Consider the following 27,041-nt stretch of genomic DNA (forward strand, 5'->3'; position numbering starts at 1 on the left):
CTCCTCTGTTTAGCTGGAGTCACAAGAGTCACCCTAAACAGATGGAGCATGTCAAAAAGTGAACTATGGCTTCTCGAGAGCCTTTGGGGAACTGAACTCTCCCTCTCCAAAGACCAGGTCACATAAAACCATAAAAACATTTCCATCCATCAGTCCAAGAGCCCTGGACAACATTCAGCTTGACTGTCTTTGTGCTCAGGGAACTCATCTTCAAGAGCCAATAAAAATCATTTCTCTAAGGTTAAACAAAAAACACTCTGATCGCTGCCACAGTGGTCAAAATAACATCTTTATTGCACCATCCTTGATTTTGCTCACCTCAGATATGAATCAAACATCTGCTGAATGGTGACAGTAAAAAAAAAAAAGAAAAGAAACTACAGAGTGAGAGCAAGATCTGAGGCATCATTTGCGAAAACATGATTTGAATAGTTTACACAACTTCCTCCTATGAATGAAATACTGCTCTAAGTACTCAAGGGGTGTGTTTATTTCCCCGTATCTGTACAAAGTAATCTTATCTATTCAAACTAGTCACCTATAAATCAGAGCCACATTTCCCCCCCATTCGCAAATACAAACACCATTGGCAAATTTTGGATGTCACAGTTCAGGTCTTACCATTTTAGTCTACAGTACTTTCCCTGTTTCAAGGCCAGAGGCCAGAAAACTTTCTCTTCCCCTTTGTTACTTTTAGCTTGCTTCATTTCCTGTAGAAGACCAATGCACCCAAGTAACATGTTGTTTACTCCAAGTACAATACATGTGAATGTAACTAAATGTTTTGCTCCCTTAAGCATTTAAAATAATAGCTTTTTCCCCCCATGGACTGTTTCACCCCCCCCCCCCAACCCCACTCCCACTTGATATGAGCAGCACTGTTCCCGCACTGACTGATATAAATGTCCTCAATGGAAGGAAGCCTGCTGCGGGTGATCTTCACCATCCTCTGCAGTGCCTTCCTGTCAGCAGCACAGCAGTTTCCCTTACAGGGGGCTGACGGTCATATTAGTGTATTCTGCCAATATCAGTGCTTTAGTTTAATAGTCATAAATTCTACCATACAATGCAAATGCACACTACAACCACATTAAAAGAAGAAAAGAAAAACCCAAACAGTTTCACTGCCTTCATACCATTTCCACCCATAGAATTAGACTGACATTACTATGGAGGCCAGCAATGCCATCATGTGGTACATGAATGAATAACAAAAACATGTATTGACAAGATTGGGTGCAGTTTATTTGCAAAAAAAAAAAATAATAATAATAATAACAATAAAATAATCATTTTAGTTAAGATGAATTTTTTTGTGAGGAATACATGTCACATATACCAGTGATTTTTCCCAAAGTGCACTTGGTGATAGTTCAACAGAGAGTGCTTCAGTACAAGGTGTGCTTCCATATATTAGTAACATTGACAAACTATATAATCTTTAATGTACTACTGAGTGACAATCAAAGATAGTTCAAGGATATCATCAACAGCCACACTAACATTAAAATACAGACATTAATCAAACACTAATAATTCCCATCATTACTTTATTTCATATATTATCCTAAACCTTTCTCGAAAATAAGTTAGCAAAAAAAGAACAAACATACCGTATCTGTTTAAAAAGCAGTCATAATGAACCTTTCTTGCGGGTCAAGATTTGACTTCAGAGGGTCGAGTTTAAAGTTTTACTGTGAATGTAGAACCCAAATTAAGTCATGTCTTGGCTGCGCGGCTGATGTTTCTCCTCTGTGTTCAGTTTATTCAGCTGCTCAGTCTGTGATATGGAGTACGGCATACTGGTCACACTTGGGGTGTGCTAGTACCTAAATTGTTAATAGAAAGAGTTTGCTTTTTACTTGCAAAAACGAGTAAAGCAACAATCTGGGCAGGGTGGTGGCATGAGGTAATGAAATGATGAGGTATGGTATGTTGAGACCTTTTGAGGCCTCACAAAGGTCAGCTACTCACACTTTGGATGGAAACAGCGGAGCTCACAGTTGGGCTTTGTGTTTCAGATTCCACCCTGGACTGCAGTCTCAGTTCCTCTGAGATGTTGGTGGCAGCCCACACACTGAGGAGGAGGAGGGAGAAGTGAGAAAAGAGTGAAATCCAGCAGACCTGTGATGTGGGCTTTTTGTGCTCAAGTTATTTCACCAGATTGTCTGCGGCCCAAAGCAGAGACCAGCTAACAACTTTGTTTCAGCATGAAACCAAACAAAATGTACACGATAGTGTCAAAAGTTTGAACACGTTGAATGAGATAGTGTGCCCAAACCTTTGACTGGTAGTGTATTATCAACATGTATGCCTGTAACTCACACAGGGCAGAGTGATGCAGAGGTGAACTGTTTTTCACGTCTACATGCAAATGACTCCAACTCAAGTAAATGTGACAGTGCATGTAAGAGCAGAACAGGATGAGCGAAGTGGCTTCTTCCATTTAACCACTTGCACACGGAAAAGTAAAAAATGAACAGAGAACTCTTCCACCCATGCGTTAAAAATTGGGTAAATGGCTTAAGTTCTGTTTTAATTATGTTAACTGACTGTCTGACTGACAATTTACTAGAAAAATACATTTGATGGTCTTGACCATTTGTTTTGCGTCATTTGTTTTATGTTTTTGTCTGCCGCCATTTTATCCACACTAAATTCTTCAGCTCAGTAATTTATTTTGCGCTTCATGCACACACCCTTATGGATAACACACGAAGCAATGCATATGATGCAGCTTTCAAGTTAAAGGTGATCTGGTGAAAAGGTGAAATCTTTCTGTGTAACATAATTCCTGCTGTATGCCTCTTCCTCACATATTTCCGACACCTACGGCTTATAAAGAAGTGCGGCCTATATATGTACAAAACAGTTTTTCTCTTTAAATTTAGCAGATGCAGCTTATATTCAGGTGCGCTCTATAGTTACTTACCGTAATAGGAAATTACGGTAAGTAACTCAGCATGTACTTCATGATTTATTTGCTTTTTCCAAAGCAGTTTAAAACTACTTGGTTTTACTGACAGTCCTTCCTAAATCCACAAAGCTCTTTAAAAATGTATCTGAATTTTGTTTCCTTTATAATTGTTTGTTTTTTTATTGTGTATTTAAAAAAAAAACAACAAAAAAAAACAACAAAAAAACTATTTCTAGACAGTGAAGTGTGCTTCTTTTGTTGGCCATTCTTGATTTGCATGCATGACCGAGCACATGAAAGAAATGAACCCCACCCTTAAAAGGGTGAAAGAAACAAAGTGAGCGTTCACAGGGAGCTGAGCTATGGAGCCCAAACCTTAGCCCAGCAATGACCTCTCACCCTGAAACAGGTGAGGTGGAAAGCAGTGACTAAGGGCCTCTACGACTATGGCTGACCCACTCCAAGGACACACACACTGGGTGGCTTTGACTACCTGCCAGGGTCCATGGATGCACTTCTCTGGGGTATTATTGCTCCTGTGCTGTAGCGGGAGGAAGAGTTCCTGCTTGGAGCGTAGTAACCTGCAGCGGCCGATTGTGGACGAGGGTAACTGAATGTGGCGGCCGAGACTTGAGACTGACGCAATGTATCCAGATTATCCAGAGACTCGTACCTGCAGAGGGGAGAGTTGTCGTGGTTCATAAACTCGTCAGCCACTGAGTTCAAGTCAAACTACAGTCTGAATGGGATGCAAATAAAGAACCCACCTCTTCATTGGAACCCCAACATAGACTGGCTCCCTGTAAAAGCTGCTGCTGCGCTGACGTATCCAGCTGTTGTCAGTCAGGAGCTGAGTCTTTTTCTTCATCTCCTCCAAAATCTGCTGCCTGTCGAGCTCAGCCTTGGATAAAGGTTGCCCTTTTCTTTTCCTCTGATCACCTGAACCAATCAAAGTTTTATGGGGGTGTTAGCCCAGTGTTTTATTTGAAGAGAATATTTTGGAATATTACGACAGACCAACCTCTTGTCGGTTTATGGTAGCTGGCTAATGCTGGAGTAGACAAAGACTTTGCCCTGAGGGGAGACAGGCACACAGTTGATAAGGTCTGCGCTCAAGTGTGTGCATGCTGATTGTGGATTTATGGTGCCTCATCCTATGATAGCAGGTAAATGTGGCTGTATACCCACCAGCAGCAAACTTTTCTTTGAAAACATTAAGAACATGCAAAGTATGTGAAAAATCAGTGGCAACTGAGCAGAGCTTTTGTTCCGACCTGTGTGCAGGAGACAGCCGAGCAAAGCCACAAGATTCCACAGCCCTGAGGGAAAGCATGTATACCGTTAAGCCCCAAATGCTGCAAAAGCCCAGCAGATTCAGCACCAACAGTAGTCAGAAAAAATAAACACCCAGCAAACTAATATCACTACATTGCTACTGCTGAAACAACAACAACAATTCTCGTGACATTAAAACAGGAGGAAAGTTGTTTTACCAGTCTTGTTCAGCTCTCTTTTCATTCAACATTGTACTTTGAGGTTTTGAGCCGGCTTCCTTCAGCTCATCTGTGCCAAAGCTCTGCTCTTCTTCTCTGGATTTGTTTGACAATGCCTTCCTGTGGATCTGGGTGCTAGCAGGCTCCCCACCACCATTGGTCATCTGGGAGGTCGTCTGCTTTAAACAAATACATGAATAATAAAAAAGGAAAGAAAAAAAAAAACATTCTGGAAGTGGACCTTCAATTCCACTAGGATTCCCTAAAAATTGTGCAAAGTGAAAGCAAATGCCAGAAAGCATGTACCTTATTAGCAGACATAAGACAACCAGGTTGTATTTCTAATCAGACTGATGTGCCTGTGATTACTTTGCCGTCAAGTACCTGCTCATATTTCAATTATGAAAACATGAACTTTTCAGATCTTGATTAGGATCCAAGGAAAAAAAAGCCAAAAAAAAAAAAAAAAAGAAGAAGAAAAACCTGATAATTACTTTTCATGAACACTTGATAACTAACAATGGCCTGCAGTTTGGAACAGGCTCCAAGGACGAAACACATGACATCACCTCTGACTTCCTCCACGAGTCTCCCATCACATCTTGTTGTGCTCTCCACCACTCTGCCTCCAGCCTCTCCTGATCCCGCCGGTATTGCTCCTGAGAAACCATAAAATAAGCACACATTCACGCAGGCACACCCACCCACACACTTTGGATGATGATTAAAATGAACAATAGCCTCCTCAGTTCAGTGTGAACCAGTGTTTGACACACACACACACACACACACACACACACACACACACACACACACAAAACAAAAACCCAAAAGTCTTCACCTGTAGGAGGCGTTCCTGCTCTTCCTGCCACTTCTCCTGACGCCGTCGGTCCTCCTCATGGTCCCATGACCAGCTGGATGAGGAGGGGCTGAGGGACGGCACTTGGAGCTGATAACACACAAACAGACCGTAGGCTCAAACATGATCACAGTGCTGTAAACAAATTCAGAGCACATGCATGCGCACAAACACACAGCTTATGCTTGAACATGCAATAAAATATCCCAAAAATGACGTGGTGAGGTGACTTACATCAGATATTGCAGATTCTGAACCTCCTATGTGAGAAAGTAACAGGTTAGTGATGACAGCAGCAAGAAGGGAGGATTATGTTGTGCATTTTATGAACACACACCACACGGAAACATTAGTAAGTGTGAAATCATGGAAAATGTGCACAAAAACTAGCTGACTTTTTTTCACATTTTCATTATTTATTCTAATACCTGACATTTTCTGAGAATATTATTGTATGGGACACACAGAAATTTGGGTGTACAGTTGTAGCAGTCAAAAATAGTGTCACCATAAGTAATTTGCATTAATGCCAAACCTGGACGTTCGCAGGCCGCTTTACAGTAAATAAGACTAAAGTATAAAACCCTACGTTCTTGTGGCTACAGTGTTCACTGAAACCAAAGACAAAACATGCTTTACCTTAAGGATGGGTTCAAACATTTGGCCATAAAAATCGAGCATTAGGTGGCTCACAAGTCTGAGTGGATCAGACTGAATATGCCCGATTATGTTTGCCAGCCAGTGGATCAGCAAGTCTGCATGTTAACAAGCAAACTAAACTAAGCTAATGTATCCCCAGACTAAAGATGCTTCACACAAATACTGAAAAATAATCATCTGAGCAACATGCACAAAAGCTATTCACATTGCCATCTCAATACAAATCTGCTTTGTTGTAGAGCTTGATCAGCAAAAGAATAAATAGCTTTTAGACTCCAGGAGAGAATGGTGAAAAACAAAAGCACACAGACAGGGCAAAGCATTTACCGCACAAGTAAACCCATGAGCTGAATCCTGCAGAGCCTGAAGAGAACCAGTGCAGGGCGACGCGCATCAGATTTATTAGCAACATAATAGAACAGCAGTACAAACCAGTCATTGTGCAAAAGAACAAGAAAGTTTCCAATTGAAAATAAAAATAAAAATAAAAAAGCCTGTTCACACACAAGAGATACTACAGTGAATAGAAGCATCTATTGCACATCCCACATGATACACGAGAGACATGATGAACACCGTCAGCTCCGTGGTCGATAGGAGAAGCTGTAACGGACTTTTGATGCAGAAATATAGTGAGCGCTAATTTAAAGAAATGCTGCTTCTCTCATAGTTATGCTAGTTAGTTTGGCTCTAGGCTGCCTTGGATTAAAAGTAGAAAACTAATATTATTACGGGGTACTGAAGTTCTCATCTAATCACAGCGGATCTCCTGATTTTCTGTTCATTAGCAGGCTCGTCCAAAAGTCTTGAAGAAAAAAAACCTGCCGTGCATTAACATATCCCATGATGAGGTGATATGGGAATATGGCAAAATTAAAAATGAGCCTTTTTATTTGCTTTTCATGAGAACGGAAAAGTTAACCAAGCAAAGCGTCAGACACCAAAGCTGTTGCACAAGGAGCCAAAGTTCAAACTAGAATTTTACCTTTTGGATTGAAAAACTCTGCTCTCCTTTTCTGATTTTTCCTAATTATTTTATTATAATCTACATGAAAGAAGGACAAATCAATTACAATGAGAACATTACCCTGAGAAGGTAATCTTAGAGGGGATTGTGTGTCATGTGTTGATTTGTTAAATTAGTCTGTTACCTTTACTTGTGCTCATCCCATGACTGTCAGCATGCACTCCAGCCATCACTTCCTCTTGAACCTGGTCAGGTGGCAGAACAATAAGATCAACTCCACTAAATAAGCTCCACGATCAGAAGCACAGCTTTGTGCAAGCATTTGTTTGATAAGGACATCTGAGGTTAAACAGTCCTCACGTGGTCTCTCTCCCTGCTGAACTTCTGTGCTTTCGTGACTGTGGTCGCCGTGGAGGCCGTAGTGTTGGCATGGTGATCAGGGCAGCCAATCAGAACAGGTGCAGCAGAGGTCAGATTGATGGTTTTCCTGCTCTGGCCTGGCTGGCTGTGATGACTCCCCTCAGTGGTGCTCCAATCTAAACCAAGAAAAATAAGGCCATGTCGTAAACTGGCGGTCGGGGTATTGGGGGTTAAATTACTGTCTCGCAAAATATTTCACGAGGTGGTGAAACTGGCTTACCCTTGTTGCCGTAGCGGCGAATGTCCATGGTCAGGCTGCCGGTTTGCAGGGCGGATGTCATCACGTCCTTCCACTGGCTGTAGTTCATATATGCCACTGAAACTCCATCAACAGTGACAATCTCGTCATCCACACCGAGCTGGCAAAGCTCTGCTGGGCTGCCTGAGGGAGGGAGCCCAGGCATCAGGAGGAGGACGACAACAACAGAAAGATTAGAGCAAGGACAGCACAAGAAAAGACGGTACTTGATTAAGGAATGATTTTCCTTAGAAGAATCTGAGTAACAAGGCTCAGCAATGAGGTGAAGGTCGCTTCAAGTAGCAAAGTAGACCAGTAAGATAAAACTACATGAGTGAGTGAGCAAGTGACACCTCTCTCACATCTAATCAAACATTTATTGTTCGTGTTTAAAATCACTGGCCACATTTCAGAGTCTTTTTAATGGACAAGTAGTAAGTGCATACAAATTCAGAAAAATCTGAAAGGTACCTTAAGAGTGTTTCCCTGAACATCATCATAATCAGTATAGTCAAGATAATAACTTTTATCAGAACATTTATTTTTTGTTAAAAAAAAAAAAAAAAAAAGAAAAAAGAAAGAAAATAAGGAAATGCCAGAAATTGTACACTCCTTAAATTCAGTTGCACTTCAGTTTCAGTGTCACTATCTCGGCTGCAGGCTGTGACAGCAGTAGAACCTATCTGGACTTAATGTCACACTGACATCTGTCACTGGATTGTTCAATTTCACACAACAATGTGAAGTCCTAAACTTCACGCTATTTCACTAACCGGTGCTAGTTCAGAGTTAAATAAAGTAAAAGTCTTACCGGCTTGAATGGATTTTATTCTAACCCCTGTGGAGTCCCTGTGAGTCTGAAAACCAAAGTCTGGTCGACTGTTGGGTTTCAGGGCTAGGCTTACTCTCATGTCACTGTGATCCACCTGTGAAACACACACACGCGCGCACACACACACACACACACACACACAGTTAAAGGTGACACCCAGTGATCCAATGTCTTGTGCTTCCTGGTGGAAATTAGAGATGCCTGCCACACAAATATAGTGCGAGATCTACTAAGTGAGCAGTTTATTATCTACAGTGTAGGCAACAACTAAACAAACAAAAAAAACACAACACTTTAAGAAATGTATAATGATTGGGTTTGTTTGTTTTTTTTTTTTTTTTTTTTATAGATGCATTCGTTTCTTTCACCGTTCACCACATTTAAGTTTGCTAATCACTGGACCATTGAGTGATTCCTGACAGGGAGGAAACAGGAACCGAACCAACACACCTGCTCACCTGAATGAGTACAATGTCATCATCTACACTTGTTTTGTTCTCACCATTACACACAGATGGACAAGTGTATCGTACTATTCGAAAATATCAATTCATATTTCAGGTGTATAGTTCCACATTACACATACAGTAAGCTTTTTCAGTAACAGAATTATATTTGTCCTTTATGTTACAAATATGATTTGGCCCCTTTTGTTTCACTCAAATGTAGATAGCTCAGTCTGTAAAAATCATGAGTGGCACTTTTTTTTAATGCACCCAAAGCACCTTTACTGGTGTCCTGATTAGTGATTAGTTAAATCATAACAAATAGACTAACAAGCAGTGAGTTTTTTTTTCCCTAAATCAGAGCATCAAGTATTAAATGTGATTATTTTTAAGTCCATTTTAGCTGAGTAGTTTCTAAGACTGTCCCTGAACAGTAAATGTGGACAGTTTAATAATCCCTTGTTATAAATAGCACAGTTTAATCCGACATAATTAAATTCAAATGTTAAAGTTTTGTTTGCAGCTTTGCTGCATAACTGTACACAAACAAAACAACACAATATACCTTCGTAGATGGCAAAGTCGAACTGTTGTGGTGGGACTGTAGATCTGAATAAGGCTGTGGCAGCAGCTGAGTCGGGGCAAAGGGTTGATGGTGATCGTCGGTCGTCTGGAGGGAGGTCTGCTTAGAGACACTGGCTCCCCTCCCATCCTCCCACTGCTCGATACTCCTCTGCTTCGCTTGGTTGGCTTTCTTCTGTTTAATTGAAGCCTGGTACTGACCCCTAAGATGGCTGGCCGCAGGTCTGAATGAAGATTTGGTTGGAGAAGGAATAGTTTCCACTTTCTCACAATTCACCAGCAAACTCTGGTAATCTACCTGGAGACCAAAAAAAAAAAAAAAAAAAAGTGGCGAAATTAGACTGCACCATTTATTCTGCAGCATTAAAATGGGACTGCACTGATGCAAAACAGTTGGTACTGACAGTTAACACCACTACGTATATGTGAGTAAAAATGCGCAATATTAAATGAGTTGACAGTTCACAAGAGGTGTAGCAGCATTTCTATTATTCATGAGCACAGCAATCCAACAAAAAGGCAAGACTCACTCACACGCGTCACACACATACCTGGTCCCACCCACGCCAAGTGCTCTTATTACATTAACAAGCATGAATATTTGGCTGACTTAACAAGCCCTGCACCCTTTGCTGAACACTACCATTCCAGTACGCACAAATAACTAGAAAAGTGAGCAGGCTGCATCAAAAAAATAAAATTATCTGGTGCATGTTTTGTAAAAGCCCCTATATTTTAGGAATAGTGGAGAATATTTTCATTTTTTACTGTTGAGACACAGACCCATCTATTTATTTCTGTCCTGAGGTCCATGTCCATCACCATAATTACCAACAACATAATGAAAATTCATCAGAGATTGTTCCAGTTTTGAGGAAAGTAGAGGAGGAGAATAGCAGAGGAAGGTGCAGAGGAAAAAACAAAAAACAAAAAAAGAAAGACTGCGTGGTTGGTACTGGATAAATGTTTTACATATGCTCATTTGTATACCAAGAAGCTACCATTAAAACTTTGGTCTACTTCGTATTTTTTATATTTTTTTATATGTGCATATTTTCTGTAATTGCCAAGTCCCTTTAAAAGACCAATACATAACCCCCCCTTCTCCAAAAAAGAAAACATTAACAACATGTTACTGTGAGTGTGAATAACATTGCTTAATTGGGGTGTATGCGGTTGAACTGAGAAAACTCAGTTAAACTCACCGTGTGCTGTCTCTGCAGTGAAAACGACTTTGATTGCTTGGTCATGAAGGGCCGAGCGGTGATTGCAGAGGAGAGACGGGAAGACCCGTCGGACCGCCGGTAACCACGTGGAAGGCTGGCTGAACCGGACCATGATGTGGCTCTGGACAAATACTTGTAGACACCTGCAGCCTGCTGGTCTCCAGCTTCATCACCTGCAGTTCCCAGAGATGTCTTCTGGCTCTCTCTGCGGGACATGTGGTTTTGGTCCACTGGAGCATCAGCTGTTTGATCAACTTCGTCAGTGTAGAAAGGTGGACATTTTGGATCAACACTGGATGGATGGTCCTTGTGGCTAAGTACATACACAGATGGCTCTCTGGTGCTGGTGGATTTTAGGGTCCCATTAGGCTGTATGGTTGTGACCAGAGTAGAAATCTGGCTTCTGCAAACCGTTTGTGGCTGCTCCAGTTCTGTTGTAGGCTGGATGCCCTGAGCTTTGACTTGGGTCAGGGAGGTGAAAGGGAAGTCCAGAGAAGGTGTGGTCACTCCAACTCCATCTGAAGCCAAGGAGGCAATGTTGGTCTCTTCTCCCAAGATGTCCCCATCAGGGCCAGGCATGGTTCCAGCTGATGATCCCTGATGAACCATAAAAAAAAAAAAAGTGGGAACAACAGAAACAATGGAAAATAAATGGAAAATAAAACAAAACGTGTTGCCCTGGACAAGTGCACCGATTTTTATTATACATCATTCAGATAACATTCATGTTGATGTGGTGAAAAAGCACAGCTGTAAAGTTACCTGAGCGTGGGCTGCATCATGAGAGTTAAAAGTCATCTCAGTGGCGTAGCTGCGGGCCAGCAGAGCTCGAGTACGAGGACGGAGATCAGAGCCGGATGATTTAGATGGAGGGGAGGTGGCGTGAACACGGGGGACAGGGTTATGTCTGCAAGGGGACTGCTGCTGTCTGGAGAATTGAGATGTCACAGGAGAGGAGTAAATGTAATGAAGGAGGCAGAAAACATTGGAAGGTGGTGTGTGTGTGTGTGTGTGTGTGGACTTCACTACGGCTTTTTATGCACGCTATAAATATGCAGCAGGGTTTTGGAGTACTGGACCAAAGATTTCCAGTTTCATTCTTAGCTAGATTGTACCTCTTCAGCAGTCTGCCATGCGCCTCATTCCTCTCAGAGTTTGTCACAGCACCATTGGTCATCTGACTGATGACATGCTCTCTGTCTTGGGACTTTGTGCGGAGTTCAGACTTGGTGCTCCTGCGACGATTCTTCCACTTTGTGAAGTCCTGAAACAAACATATGTGCCAATAACATTGTTTTTGTGGATATACAAACAATGCAATGTCATTGTCACTGATAAACCATGTTCATTGACTGAAAGCTCAGTCTTAACCTTGAGAAAATGTAATTGATATAAAAACTCTAGAGCTTATATTCATATGAGTAATGCTGATAGCATTACATGACATGACATTGTAGAGGCTCCAAGTTACCGCTTTTCCTTTTCAGGACAACATTTAAGTATGAACTATATCAACATAGGAGTACGTAAAATGCACAGAGAAAAAGATTTTAAATACAATCTGTCAACAATAGGGAAAACATCTGCTGAAGACAGTGAGGTATGGTGTGCTCAAAAGCTACAGGGGGAAAAAAAAAAAAAAAAAAAAAAAAAAAAGAAAAGCAAAACTTTGTATCAACACTGTTGGTATTGACAGTGACTTACATCTTGCCACTGCGCCTCACTGTCCTTGACAGCAACACTGCTCTTCTGTGTGTTGTTTCGATTCCACCCCCTTGGCGTGTTAGCGCCCAGGCCCACATTATGGACAGCACGCTCGTTAGAAAATTTCTGCACAGGGTATACCATGGGGATGTCACTGAGTGATTTGCTCCTGGTTCAGCAAGACATGTAGACAGGACAAGGAAATTATCAATGGATATACAGCAAAAACAAAGATGCTATTTACAGCACTGCTGCTTTATCTTATGTTAAAAAAAAAAAAAAAAAAAAAAAAATCCTACTAGTTTCTTCACGTGCTCAATGCCAGCGTGCGCACATAGAGAATATTAACAACTGCAACATGGCACATTCTGCATTCAGACAACACAATCCTTACTCAAGTGTGAGCCAGAAAGTAGCATGCAAGTCAGATAACAGCAGCATAAATGGTAACAGATGTTGCTGTCTGGATAACAACTGATTCGACTTGTAAGGAGTAATAGCACCACTGCGGGCAACAGAGGATGTCTCGCATGCCATTCAAATAACTTAGAGCAAAATTTAGTGGGCAGTACATCAAAGCTCTGACATAAAGTGATGACGGGAACAAAGACTGATCGAAAACAATCCTGTAGTTTGTTGTAAATTCTTATGTCAAGTTTCATTGAATATTAGCAGTGTGAGGTATACCAAGTGCTCCATCTTCCAGAACAAACAAATGCCAGGGCAGCGTAGGAAGACACAGACGAAGCCGCAGCGAAGCAGTTACGAGCAGAAAAGCCTCAGATGCCACACAGCTCCGACTTTATACCCAAAACTTTAGTACTTACCAAATCCAGCCAGGGTTGACCTGAAATGGTCTGTCACGCCTGGCCTGGTTTTGATACACACTACAGAACCAAAGACACAGACAAGCAGATGGATGACTGCAACTATAGAACTAAACAAAGTTTGACAAACACAGCTATTTGCATAGTTAAATGGCCCGGAATGACGAGGGGGTGAACTAAAAACCACATTATGTTGGGAAGAAGAAGAGTGCAGATTACTGATGAAAGGGGCACTGCTATTTGTCCGATACAAGACATTGTTTCAATATCAGCCCTGTAATGCAAAACACACAAGATTTTGGCAAAAATAATGTGTTTAATGCAGAAAAATCACAATTTCAGCATTTTACTTTGTTATGCCACTATGACACACTATTATTCCTAACCAAACCACATCAAAGCAGAGGAGATAAAGTGGAAAACATTAGTGCTTGGACAGAAGGTGTTATAAATAACATGCATCTTCAATGAAAACAAAACCATGACACAGCACATGAGTCATCTGTTTAACCATTATGAGCTAATGACTCACTCAGCATGATGCTGTCAAAAGGTTCTCACATCATCAGCGCTATAAAAAGGTGCCTCAGTCAATACCAGATAACAATATGCAGCGCTTAGCCCATTTGACTTGCCCGATAGCTTCATGAAACATCTACTTAATAAACAAAGAAATTTGCATCTCTGCCCAAAGGTTGTTGCTTTTTCTGATGCAAGATGAAGGTGCAGTTCATCAATGTCGAGATAATGAGTAAAGCGTGTGCAGTGTGTTCTGTTTGCAGTATTCAGGACTGTGTGTGCGTTCATTATGGGTAGTCAGGGCAGGAAGTCATGTTCGCACTTGGAGGAGGGCTCTCAGTGATGGTTGGGAGACGGAGCTGAGATGTCTGGCACAGCAGCAGATGTCATAGGCCAGGAAATGAAGTCGAAGTCAAATTCTCCCTCAGAAGAACTGAGAGCTTTATGGCTACCGTAAAAGAAAAGGAGAAGAACATGCATGAAATGAGTACAACATGACGTACAGACCTTAAAGAATAACATGGAACATAAAACAGAATTTAATCAAATAACTGAAAATTAAAAACATTTTAAGTCTGTGACCTTTTAGCATTAGTAGCCCTGGCTGTAGCCCTAGCTGATCTCCGCAGTTTAGCAAACTAGTTTGCTTTTAGTGGTGTAGTTAAACTGGATGCTGCCATGTAATGTCACAGCCAAAAGCAAAAGTAAGAAAAGGATTACATGGCAAAATAAGTTTCTGTTCGCAACACATACAAAGTGCTACATTTCATAGTTAAGATTTAATTAGATTTCAGCGGGAAAAAAAAATTAAAATAAAAATATTCAGACTTGAATCTGATAACTGAGCCATTAGATGATGCATCATAAGATGTGTCAACAGCTTTGGACATTAGGCAGAATGCAAGAGTGCAAAATAAGCATGCCTCATATTATTATTATTAAGAAAATAATACTTGCACTATTAGCACTGGATAACAGAGCTCTAAAAGCAGCCCACCGACCTTAAGCCTTGCATTTTACGATACCAGGGTCTTCTCTGGGAGCCAAGGTAGATAGTGCGCACATGAATCTCTTCTTCGGGGGTCCAGTATTTGGGCAAAAATTGGTCATAGTAAGGGTTGATAGATGTCTGATGGAGTGTTTGCTGCACTCGCCGGAAATACAAGTCATCTTGGACAGGGTCCGCCTCAGTGTAATCATCCTCTGAGTCTTCCTCCTCGAGAGCCCGCATGAAAAGCTCTTCATCGAAGGCGTACGCAGGAGGAGTCGGAGCGAAATCAGGTGGCGGTGACACAGAGGCGTCTTCAATACTGTGGCAAAGAGTTTTATACCTACAGCTTTTATCACACTACTGACGGTCACATAGGGATGGTTTTGGATCAAATGGTGACATTAAGAAAAGCTCTTATGTTAAATGGGACAAAGCTGCTTTCTGCACGCCCGCTGTCTGCTGTAGATATGAAGTAAAGTTGCTTAAACACACGTGATGTTAGTGCATTAGCTTTACATTTGTTCCATGCATAAATCTGCTGATTGGAGGTGACGCTTCTTGCGTGCTATGCAGGATTGTAGTGACGCTTAGAGGAAATGACTAACCATGACGCCTATCCCACTTTGTAGTTTTAAGGACAGTATATTGGTTTAATTTCTTTATATTCTTTATTTTGTAATTTAAGTTCCTCTTTTCCTCATCAGGAAGGTGATGGATGTATTTAACTGCGTGCATTGTTGCTGAGGGATAGCGAGTAAAGTACACATTTCCAAGAAATGTGTCTTTTCTTTCTACACAACATAACGCAGCATCAGACCTCCTACTTAAGCAGTGGAGTAGTCGGTCATGTTCTTAAATAGCAGCAGAGGTCAGACATCCACACTTCTTCACACTCCCACTCCACACTGAGTGTTATTGTGCTTAGAGCCAGCATTTTGAACAGCCACATTAATAAAGGCTATTGTCATCTACCTCTAAAAACACCTCCTCTCCATTATTGTGCATTTATCAGAGCTGGGAGTCTGTTCTGACAGCTGCAGTTGCTGCTGCCATGTGGGCACTGACAAACTGACCCCTAAGGTGGTCTAACACTAATTCCAGGGCTGCTCCAAACAGTCCTCAGATTTATTGTTACTATGGTAGCTATACATTAGATGCACAAAGTCACAAGCAAAAAAAAGGTACCCATGAGTTGGAGAGCCCATTTGGTCTAAAATAACCCAAATAGAATTAACTGACAGCTCAGGGTTAAATTTAGAGGTTAAAGGCTATATATTCCTGAAACTGAAACATACTTTAGGGTAATAAATCAACTTCCTAATGCAGATAATAATTACCATCTTGTGTGAAAACGTTGTCATCTTTTAATGACAATGTCCATGAACACATGCACGTTCACACAGAGTCGTTGATATGGCCCTAAATAGTATCTATTAGTATGGAACTAAATAGCCACTCAAATGCAAATGAGTATGAAATGTGTGGGAGCATATGCTATATATTTGTTAATAGCAGAACAAAGCACTGCCCATGCCAATGACAAGATTACTGTCTGCATTTTAGTGACTGAATTTTTGTGTCCACCTTCCAAAATAATAGCAAAATTCACATAATCTCAAATATACATGGAAGGACTACAAAAATTAGCGAGACAGTATCCAGATAAATTCAGTTAGTAGCAGTACGTCAATTCTCTCTTTACAATAGCTGCAACATTTTCAATACCTGGCAAGCGGACTGGAGCCGCCTCTTCCATTCACCTCCTGTTTCCTTCGGAGGAGCGGAGACGGTACATAACCTTTGTTTTGACGGACTGGAGGTCGTGTGGGCTCCATCCTGAAGACTTGCTCGGCTTCCGCGTCGCTTCCACAACCTGAAAGGCACACAGACATATTGTAAACAAGCAGGAGATTAGTTTTGGGTTTGTGGTTGGGGGGTGAGACAAGTCAGGAAACTAAGGAAACGGTAGCAAAACAATGTGTGGTTAAAATAAAAAGTCCGAATATTAGAGAACAAGGAACCTCTAGTCGATGACTGAGTCTACACACAGCTAAGTCTTTAGTGAGATTCACGCCAAGTGCATGAATCTGCAGAGGGTAAACTCTGCAATCACAACCTCACTCTTATCACCACCATGCGGAACTTGCCACAATATGTCACTGATGTGGACTGAAAGTACAACAGAGTGCAGAAATATGAGAGAATGATATAAGACTGGCTGCTCCTAGATAGCTATGATCTAACGAAAGTAAACTGATCCACCATGAAATGGAATATTTCAGTTTTAGCTTTTTCTGCAGTTTGACAAGTGGCTGGGCCACCTCTTCAGGGAGAAGCAAAGGTTATCTAAGTAGTTCGTATAGAATTATACAAAGTAAATTAGTCTAAACACTAACAAGCACGACCCCCCACCAAAAAAAAAAAAAACAAAAAAAACACCCCACACACACACACAACTAAAAGCTGCAAAGAAGTGCTTCATATGAGTGGGGTGTACTGACTTAACTAGAATGACACTGTATGAAGAATGGACAAGTAAATGTACCTTCACTATTTGGACGGGGGCCACGGGAATCCACAGCGTTAACACTGTCCGCAGACGTCCCTCTCTTATTGCTCAATTTCATGTGCTGATCTTCCTCCCTCTCTGGGTACCAGCACTCTCTGTCCCCACTGCCTTTCACAAATGCATTACTGTCCTCGTCTAGAGCCTGGATATAAAAGGCAGGGTTAATGTGGATACACAATAATTACATGCTGAAAAAGGGAACAACAACTGTGAAAAAAGCCTGGAAGAATAGCTTACTTTGGACAAGGCCAACCCTAAAAGCCCCTCAAAGGCCTTGAAGTTAAACTCGGGACCAGTGTAGAGTGAGTCTAGATGAGCTTTGCGGCCCAACCAGTAGATAGTGATCAGAACCTGAGAAAGAGTAAATACAAGAACTGGGCATGCTATACATTTAATTTGTTCTTTATCCTTACCCGAAATATGCTCTCCATCTCCGCACCCTAACCCTAACCACAGAGAGATATTTCTGATTTAAAGTTCTGTGTTAATTTACCGTCTGATCAGATTACGATTGTCAAGATTCAAAGTGTTTGTCATATGTACAGTAAAGAAATGCATTTCCCTGTACAATGAAATTCTTATTAGCTGTCCACAATGAATGCGCGCAATATAGACATAGATAAATAGAATTTAAAAAAAGAAAAGGTTTAATAAAAAAAAAAAAAAAAAAAAAAAAATGTTGGGGAGGAAGTGGAAAGCCCATCCAAAATAAAACTACCAATGTAATAAAAAGAAGCGAACCAAAAACCTATAAATACAAATCAAAGAAGGTGTGGCACAACGGCTTCCGTTTCTAAAACATACTGTACAAAAGGTCATTTTAACTGGCTGCCCAACCTCAAGTAAACTCACCACCAGTGTGACAGAGATAACCAAAAGTGACAGTTAAGTGGTGCTGTGTGTGACACTATCCCCATAGCAGGCTGGACAGAAGTGCCAATCTGTGCCTGTTATGTTTTTCAATTTACGAGAAAGGACGATATACCGTGAAAGTCCTGAGAGAAAACGCTGAATGATGCTGCGCCGCCACATATTTTTAAGTCTATGACCAAAGGAAAAGCTTTAAAAGGTGTTACACTGACATGTTAATGTTAAGTAGTATGATTTTCATCATCTTATTCCACTCATTTCATAGATAACACTTGCTAATTAGCACTAAAAGTACTATGGTATTTTACATAGATTGGTATTGTGAACTGATGATGTTGCTAGATGAAATGTCAGCCATGAGAATGGGGGAGATATTTTACTGTTGAGATCAAACGCTTTGTCTTATTACTAAAAAAGGTACTAAAGGAGAAGTCATGGGACCACTATATTTATTACAACCGTTTAAGGACCAGCCATAGGTTGTTCCAAATTTCATTTTGATCCACCCAGTAGCTGTTGTGATATTTCAAATAGCGGACAAACAAACACTGCCATCCCTACAGCCAAAATAGTTTCCTGCCAACAAAAAAAACAAAACAAAACAGTAGCCCGTTTGTGTTTCCGTCCTGCACCCCAGCATATGATACAAACCATTGGCTTTAAAAAAAAAAAAAAAAAAAAAAACACACTATCTGAGGGACAAGCTAACCAAGAATGACAGAGTCATTCAGACAAACACATGTAAAGGCATTGAGTGCAAGTCTGAAATATAGGCCATTTCCTGGCAATTCTTTTTTCTTTCTTTCCAAAAAGAGCTTTGAAACCTGATTTATTTCTCATTTGCCTCTAGCAAATGATTTTTCTTTTTTTTTGGACAGATTGCCTTTCACTCTGGAACCCTGTGTTTCAAAAGGCATACAATTTTACATATCATTAGTCTCCTTCATAATCTATCAATTCATCATAGGGCAGTTAGGTAAAAAAAAAAAAAAAAGAAAAAAAAGAAACATGTTATTTGTGCTAGCCATTAGGAGTTGTCGCAAAGTCTAAGTATGACTAAAGAGTTATGCTTTGATAAGAATTAAAATGTAAAGAGATCCTCTATGATTGATGAATTCTGTCTGTGCTACTGAAGTTAAAATATCTAGTTTCCCTTCTTGTTGCGAGAAGCTTATAGTTTATTTCAGTTGTAAATGCAGGAGACAAATACATTCATTATTCTGTGAGGGCTTTGCAACAGAACTAATGGCTGGACAATCATTCCACTGCAGAATATGTTCATGGGTCAGTTCTCTTACCTGCCCAAAAAGACTGTATCAGGCCCTGTCAACAATGCTAATCCATACGAAAGCTTACAGTACGAATGATTCCGCTTCAAAAGATCTGCATGTTGGTTTGGAAACCAGAGTGAAGTGGGGGCTTTGAAGGCTGCAAATTGACCCCAATTGGTTAATCCAAGCAAAAATGCTACACCCTGCTCAAAGAAAGAGCGCTGACATGCAGCCTCATTACCAAGTCCAAGTTGTCAGCTATTGTGCGATTCAAACGAGGCTTCCCCGATAAGCAAACAACTTCATGAGCCGCAGAACATGTAAAATACCAACAGTGCACAAAAGCGTGTACACATGTTCCACAGGACATAGGAAACACACATGCCTATTATGGATGGGAGAGACGCATTTACAGACAGTGACAAAGCTCAAGGCTACTCTTAGGCACGGACTGTGACATGCACAGTAGTGCCGGATTAGTGAGATGGGCCTCAAACTATCAGATAAGCAACCCCTTTGACCACCATCGTTCTGATTCTGGATGGGTCTTCTGCTGGTGGGATGCTGGCATCAGCTTGAGGAGCTGAAACACACGTGCTGCAGCTACTGGTGATTGGATTGATTCATGAAACGTGGACTACCGATTCACTCTCGTTTGCTGAATTCCGCTAAGTATGAGATGCGGAGCAGGTCAGACCTCCCTTTAAAGCTTACAGTCACTGACAGAGAGGGGATTGGAAGACTATATGAACTTCAGATGCAAAAGATCTAAAAGCTGTTAAGTAGAAATCGTCCTTGTAAAACTTACATTTTTGAGCCTTCTGTCGCCTTCGTCTTGCCTAAAATGAAAAGACGGAAATGTTACGTATGAGAGCTATTAGGAAGTAAAAACACGTGGCGTGACAGTTCAAAATTTCTCATTTGCAATGCTGTACTAATCTGCTGCTTATCAAAATTTATATAGAACAGGCAATAGAACTGCAGCTTGTTAGGCAAACCTCTTATCTTCAAAAATGCAAAAGCAGCCATGAGCCTGGTGCACAAACTATAAACCTTTTAAACCTTTTCAGTCGACAGTCTGCAGCAAATATCTCACTGGTAAATCCGTTCTGCACAGCCAATTCAGAAATAGCTCAGAGACGTAGAGAAGTGGAAGAAGTAAAGTGCACTAGACCCTTTGTCACATTCAAGAAACCAGATTGAGAAGATGTTTGCCTGTTGACATGTTGCTTTAACCTGACGGGCCGAACCATAAGCGGTCATAAAGAAAAACGGAGAAGGAGCAATACTCAGTCTGTGGCCCGATAGGCTAAAAGCCAAATGAACATTACCTCACACTGAAGATTAAGAAAATTGATTCATCTTTAGGCCAAATTCTGACCCCACTGGTGTCAGCAAAAAAAAAAAACAAAACAAAAAAAAAAAAACAAAAAAAAAAAAAAACTACAATTTTGGGCGACCAAACATTTTCTTCCACTGTGGGCCTGTGCCCACTCCAGCCTCAGACTTCCTCAGATCATGAACTGAATCTCCTCAGCATTGTCTGTCTGCTGCCATGGCTGACTGGATACTCATGGGAGAGCACGCCTATTAAAATGTTCCATCAGTGTACATGCTTATACAACGTGCACTGCCATGAACACCACCATCGCATACATGATGGCACGACTGCTTGCAGAGCGGCAGTACCTGAGGGTTACACGAGTAGACAGGTCCTGCAGGTCCCCTGGATGAAACAACTGCGACTCATTCAGTCCCAGCTTCCCGCAGGCTTTCAGGAAGACATTTATATTATCCTTCGAGTTACAAACAACAAAACGAGACGGGGAAAAAAAAGAAGAGGCAAGATGATGATATTGATGTTGTTCAAATTCATTTAATGCTACTAAGCCTGAAAAATAACACTGACTAAAATGTTTCAAGAATTAAAGTTGAGATAAAAATGCAGCACCATCTATAAAATGAATGATGAATCGGACTGGGACCACTGTTATAATTACTGATCTACCAACAATTATGCCAATAATGAGTCATTAATTTGCATGGCTGATGAAATAAAGTTTTGTAGATGAGTAATAACACTCTTCCCTCATATTTGCTTCAACCTGACGTTGAAAATGTAATTGTCATGCCTAGATTGTCATTTTCATCTCTCATTTGATTAAATTTATTTTTAAAAACAATAATCCTTTGCTCAAACATCTATTTGGTTATACCTTTTAATACAAACAAAATAAACAAAGGAATCAACTCATCAGGTAAAATGGCACATGCCATTTAAACAATTTACACATGAATTATGGCAACTGAATATGCATCTCACCAACACCACACCAAAAGCTGCACCGTTGGGCTCAGTTTATTTACGCTCAGTGATGTTGCAATCAATCTTTTTCTGCTTTTACTTTGGGCAGTTTAGTCAATTACCCTTTTGTGAAGCTATCCAAACATAGCCAGAAGAAAAATTTGAATCTGTGCTTACATTTGCACAGTAAAGACAACACCCCGCCGCCCAAAAAAAACAAAACAAAAAAAAAAAAAAAAACATCATCCAAGTACATTTTTAGCAGTTGCTTTGTCACACTGAAAGGCAGTTTCAAGATTAGGTTTACTGTGGCAACATTGTCTCTCAGTGTCTAAGTGCTCATTTAACAGGAAACCACAGAATGTGTCAAAACTTCCTGGCTGGCAGGTGTCTTGTTCCTTTCTTTTGTGATTGTATTATGACCAATAAAGACATTTAAAATATAGTTGAATGTGTTAATTTTATTGTCAACAGAACTGAAAAACTGACAGAAGTTTTTTTGATTTTTTTTTTTTGACAAGCTGTGCTTCACAGCCAGGCTACTTGTTACAGACACAGACAAAGACACGTGGTCACAACTGTAAAAACAACACTCACCAGGCCAGCGATGGGAGTAGAAAGTCTGTTTACCCTCTTAATGATGCCAGGCTTCAACTGGTTGATCAGGCTATAGGAGACAACAGCAAAATAGCGGTTTAAAAAACAAAAACCCAGCATTGTTGTGCAGATACTTGAGCACCAATATAAATCACCAGAGTCCTATCACACAAGGTAAGTAAAACAGAAAGGCTATTAACTGGCAAAAAAGAAATTGCATTATGAAAAGATACACAAAAATAAGAAAAAAGACAGACTAGGTTGATTGCATCTGAGCTTTAACCTGCAGTTTATGGGCTTATGAAATAAAACTTTTGGAATATGCCTTTACTGGTGTTTCAGGGATATATTGAGGGCCATCTACACTACACATCAACATCAACATGGCATTTTAGCCTTAATATCCTTCTATCCATCTTCTACTGCTTTTCCGTTTCCAGGTCGCGGGTGGTGCCAATCCCAGCCAACATTCCAAGCGAGGAGCGGGGTACACCCTGGACAGGTCGCCAGTCCATCCCAGGGCCAACACATAGACAAACAGACGAACAACCACTCACATTCAGTCAGACCTATAGACAATTTAGATTCACCAGATAACACAAACATGGCGTCTTTGGACGGTGGGAGGAAATCCACGCAGGCACAGGGAGAACATTCAAACTCTGCACAGAAAAGCCCCAGGCTGGGAACCAAACCCGCAACCTTCTTATTGTGGGGCAGCAGCACTAATCACTACGCTGCAGTAGCCTCGACATATTTCTCTGAAATAAAAATATCATAACATCAAAGTCCAAAAGCCCTGTCACTCACTTGCAAAGCAGGACTCCATTCTCCAGGGCAGCACGGAAATCATTGCAACCAAATTGTTTTCCAGTCACCTCCTAAAAAAAAAACAAAACACACAAACCCCAGCACATTTAGAGTTTATTTACTCACCGTTGTGTGGAATTTGCATTTCTTAACTGAAGTGTGTGCTCAAAGTTTGTTTTGTTTTTTTTTTACTGTTCGTCAGTGTCATTTTTTTATGTTTTCAGATCTGAAGGTGACCTTCAGTAGATCACTCAGAAACAATGCAACATTCTTGGATGAAGTAGAACTTGCACTGCATTAGACGCTGCCCACATCTACACACTTGTATTTTTCATCAACTCAAACTTGCACGTGTCATTTTAACTTGTGCTGACTATATTATTACAGAAGTAGGATCCTCAAGTGATGATGCATTTTGAATTGATGGTCCAATTTGACCAAAATTATCTTTGAGGCAACTTATTAGTGCTATATGTAGACATTTTGCTATCTGCATATACATCAAATAATAATTCACTGGGAACATAAAACATGCTTATATAATAAAAAATAAGTACATTTGGTGCCAAATTTCCTCAAACATATAATTATCAATATAAATTATAGATGAGCCATAGTGAGAGAGTAATGCTTTAAACCAACTGTTTATGAACAGTAATGTAATTGAAACAGTTTGGTTAAATTGTTAGAGGCAAAGTCAATCCTTTATTCGTTCCAAGTAAAATGCACACTGATGTGTGATTTAAAAAATAAAAATAAATACATAGCCACAAAATGGGGGGGGAAAAGGTCCTGATTGAAATTCATGGAGAATTAAAAAAAAAAAAAACAACAAAAAAAAAAAACATGTAGACAAGCATTCCCACAAATATTCAAACATAACCCAAATGGTTTTACATAGAAATGCCAGAGGGCTCTGTAATGAGGACAAAAATGAGGCTATTAAGGTTCAGCTCCATTACTAACAGAGGGCCCCAAAAGACTATTCTTCTCACTAATTAGTCCCCCCAGGAATCCACAGCCACAATTTGTTTTTGGTAGATCTGGGCACTGGGCATGGAGTGAATGCTTCTCAGTGGAATCAGACAAACAATGAATTCTCAGATTAACACAATAAAACATTATCTTGCCAAAAATACCGCCTGTTGTCACTACCAAACTCTAATTGGTCATTTCAATAAAACAGTCGCCTCTACGAAACCAGTTTCAACAGATTTCATCAGCATGATCTTCAGTGTTCCCTCAATTGGAAACATCAAACAAGGCAACACCTGGGACGAAAATTTAAGCATCATTATTGAATGTGTGTGACTCAGCTCAAACGTGCAGTTTACCGAATAATATCAAATATAGAACTGCAATGATCAGTCAGTTTCAATTTATGTTTTGTTTTGTATGAGGAAAGAAAATACCAAACTTCAGCTGGTTCCTGTCTCTCAAATGTGACTATTTGAGGTTTTTCACTACATATACAAGGTAAATTTCAAGACCCTTCAATACACGCACACGCACACGCACACGCACACGCACACGCACACACAATCATCCAGTCTATAGCAGAGGATACTGGTGATAACCCATATTCACTGTGGTTTGGGACCAAGAAAGAGTTTATGACGCCATTTAACAACTAAATTCACTTTTCATCTGCCCTTTCATCCATCAGTGCTGGAAATAGTAAAACTGGCATGGGCTTCCTGCCTGCAGAGCTCTGGACAGAATTCCCATAATAATCTATTGAGACACAATTGCCATTAATTCCCCCATTTGTTAACATTCAGGGCCTGCTGCCTACAAGTTGTATTCAAAAGCTTTTTAAGGCAGGTTATAACTTTGGAGCAACTGACAAAATGCACCACCATGAAACCACATCCTCCATGGTGCATGTGTCACTCACAGCCTTTCACGTGACCACAGTCATTGTGCAGAGAGCTCCTACTGACTAATCAAATCAATCGGATCCAAAATGTAAGGCCCAATCTGCATCTGTTCTGCATCTCTCTTTTGCACATTACCAAATGATGTGCTCTCCTACCACGTGAATTTGCCTCTGGAAGCTCACACCCAGGTCTCTGTTAGGAGACAGGCTCCTTCCTGAGGCTTTTATCAGCCTCTAGTTTGCATTTAACCATAAAGATAAGTCTGCAGAGGTGGCTCAGTTTGGTTTTATGAGTGTCATTTAAAAAAAATAATAATTAAAAAAACAACAGGGAGCATGAGCTTTTTTGAATTATAGAAAATTCAAGTCCTGAGACAGTGGCCGAACTGACTGCAAATGAAGTTCATACCGCAATTACCGTCCCCACCAACTTCATGAACACACACACACACACACACACACACACACACACAGGGGGAACCATGTACCTCGATCCAGCGCTGAGCCTCCCTGAAGGCGTCCGCACAGCTGATACTGGTCTGCTGGCGCCACTCCATCTTTAACCTGCAGCTGCCCCAGCAAGACAGAGAGTGGGGGGGGGGCAAGAAGGCAAAGCAGCATTTAGCACTAATTCATCATGGTGAAGGAGCAAGAAGCCACAGCTGGTTTATCACAGTAAATTCTACTTATGTCAACAAACATCAGGAAAATCCGTGCGGTTTGATTTCTGCTAGAAGAAAGCACAGAGAAAACATTCTTTCCTTTCCCTTCCTGTGGACTCACCTCGCTGTGTGTGTGAGTGTGTGTGCAGCTGCTCACCGGTGAAAGGGCTCCACTAATTGACTTCCAGGTTATCACGGCTCTCTGCCACCTCCTCCCCATCACTCACAGCTTCACGCTCATTGGCTGAAGTGCAACCCAAAGATCTCCGCCCACTTCCGAAACCACAACCGAAAAGTTTTTTTTTTTTTTTCAGGAGTCCCCCACCAAGCCCCTGGTGGCCTGTCGGAGCATGACATCGTGTTGGGTCGAAGGGAAACGCTGGGAGATTATCAGGGGACTCTTAAAAATCTGAGGGCATGACAGGGCACAAAAACCACATCTTATCACATCCCGCCTGATTCCACATCAGACTTAAAAAAAGAGCAATAAAGCCATTTCACAAAGCAATATTCTCAAAATGCAATTCAAATATCTTGCAAAGACATATATACAAGCGTATATATGATATGTCTGATCTCACAGCAACCAAAATGGCATTTGAAATGTAAAGAAGGCTCTTGTATCATTAACATCAAGGGATGACGTGCATGAAAACTGGAAAATGAGTAAAGTAAAACATTTGTGTAGGTTTAAGATACAGATGTGTAAAACAAACAGCTTTCTGTATTTCTTTTGTTCCAACATTGTCCATCCTTCCACTGTAAAGATAGCAAACAGCCTGATACCGGTCGTGAGTTTCAAGGCCGGGTCTATTCACTCTCCTGGCATCTATACTGAAGTGAAGAATGGCCTGCAATGGTTTTATGTTTACACATAAGCTGCACATGTTGTTGAAATGTAAAAGGGAAAACTTAATGAGAACCAAGTGGCCAGACCTCACCTTGTATTACAGCACAGTTTAGGCCAATCCAGTTTCCTGCCAAATACCCAAGGAGGTGCACAAAGTGAGGAGCAAGGCAGGTAATGGAATTAGAGAATTTCAAAGTAAAATGAGGTGCAGAGGTGTAGGCCATGGTAGAAAATGTAATGATATGTCCAATAAAAGCACACAGAACATTACCTGAATCAATCATTTCCAGAGACCTTGTACTCATGAGCTTAAACTGGGTAGTTAAAAGATAATTTTACCGAACCATTTGGTAATGTCCTTTCTCCAACAGAACAACGGAGGCTATCCCAAAACCTCCGGTTCAATTCTATTGGTAAAAAATTAGAATGAGAATCTGAAATTTTATTGAGATTGTTCATACACTCTTTACAAAACTACTATAATAATACATCCAAGGTTGGCTCCCACATGTTTCCCTTCGCTGCATCGATACTGAAACCGAGCAGT

At 40.8% G+C, this 27,041-nt stretch overlaps 1 protein-coding gene across 5 annotated transcripts; it reads right to left on the minus strand.

The window, feature by feature from the left end:
* Window positions 1–1,223: 1,223 nt before the first annotated feature.
* On the minus strand, window positions 1,224–25,810 carry lmo7b (LIM domain 7b). Of its 5 annotated transcripts, none has more exons than XM_029497831.1 (30): window positions 25,766–25,810; window positions 25,471–25,552; window positions 23,104–23,174; window positions 22,294–22,363; window positions 21,081–21,187; window positions 20,200–20,230; window positions 17,488–17,601; window positions 17,227–17,392; window positions 16,407–16,554; window positions 13,172–13,231; window positions 12,345–12,513; window positions 11,756–11,904; window positions 11,403–11,568; window positions 10,620–11,237; window positions 9,398–9,712; window positions 8,366–8,480; window positions 7,537–7,698; window positions 7,257–7,432; window positions 7,081–7,141; window positions 6,915–6,974; window positions 5,504–5,529; window positions 5,252–5,359; window positions 4,980–5,069; window positions 4,411–4,586; window positions 4,192–4,236; window positions 3,939–3,991; window positions 3,685–3,856; window positions 3,411–3,590; window positions 1,975–2,077; window positions 1,224–1,829 (listed from the first exon to the last, which is right to left on the minus strand). In XM_029497831.1, exons 2-30 carry the CDS (start codon window positions 25,537–25,539, stop codon window positions 1,776–1,778), a joined length of 3,834 nt encoding a protein of 1,277 aa, XP_029353691.1. In that variant the 5' UTR covers window positions 25,540–25,552; window positions 25,766–25,810; the 3' UTR covers window positions 1,224–1,775. The 5 variants fall into 5 exon arrangements, with proteins under 5 accessions (XP_029353691.1, XP_029353692.1, XP_029353694.1 ...); XM_029497832.1 differs by having other exon boundaries at window positions 25,471–25,546; window positions 25,766–25,797; XM_029497834.1 differs by lacking the exon at window positions 6,915–6,974.
* Between the last annotated feature and the right edge of the window lie 1,231 nt (window positions 25,811–27,041).

This window comes from Echeneis naucrates, chromosome 3, assembly GCF_900963305.1.
Source record: "Echeneis naucrates chromosome 3, fEcheNa1.1, whole genome shotgun sequence".
Taxonomy (NCBI): domain Eukaryota; kingdom Metazoa; phylum Chordata; class Actinopteri; order Carangiformes; family Echeneidae; genus Echeneis; species Echeneis naucrates.

Bases quoted from the DNA above. Each gene is read 5' to 3' on its own strand.
- lmo7b (XM_029497831.1), bottom strand. From the start codon at position 25,539: ATGGAGTGGCGCCAGCAGACCAGTATCAGCTGTGCGGACGCCTTCAGG. The intron at 17,393-17,487 runs GTAAGCTATTCT...TTTTATATCCAG, and splicing joins TAGGGTTGGCCTTGTCCAAA to GCTCTAGACGAGGACAGTAA. The intron at 11,569-11,755 runs GTACAATCTAGC...TCAATTCTCCAG, and splicing joins CATGGCAGACTGCTGAAGAG to ACAGCAGCAGTCCCCTTGCA.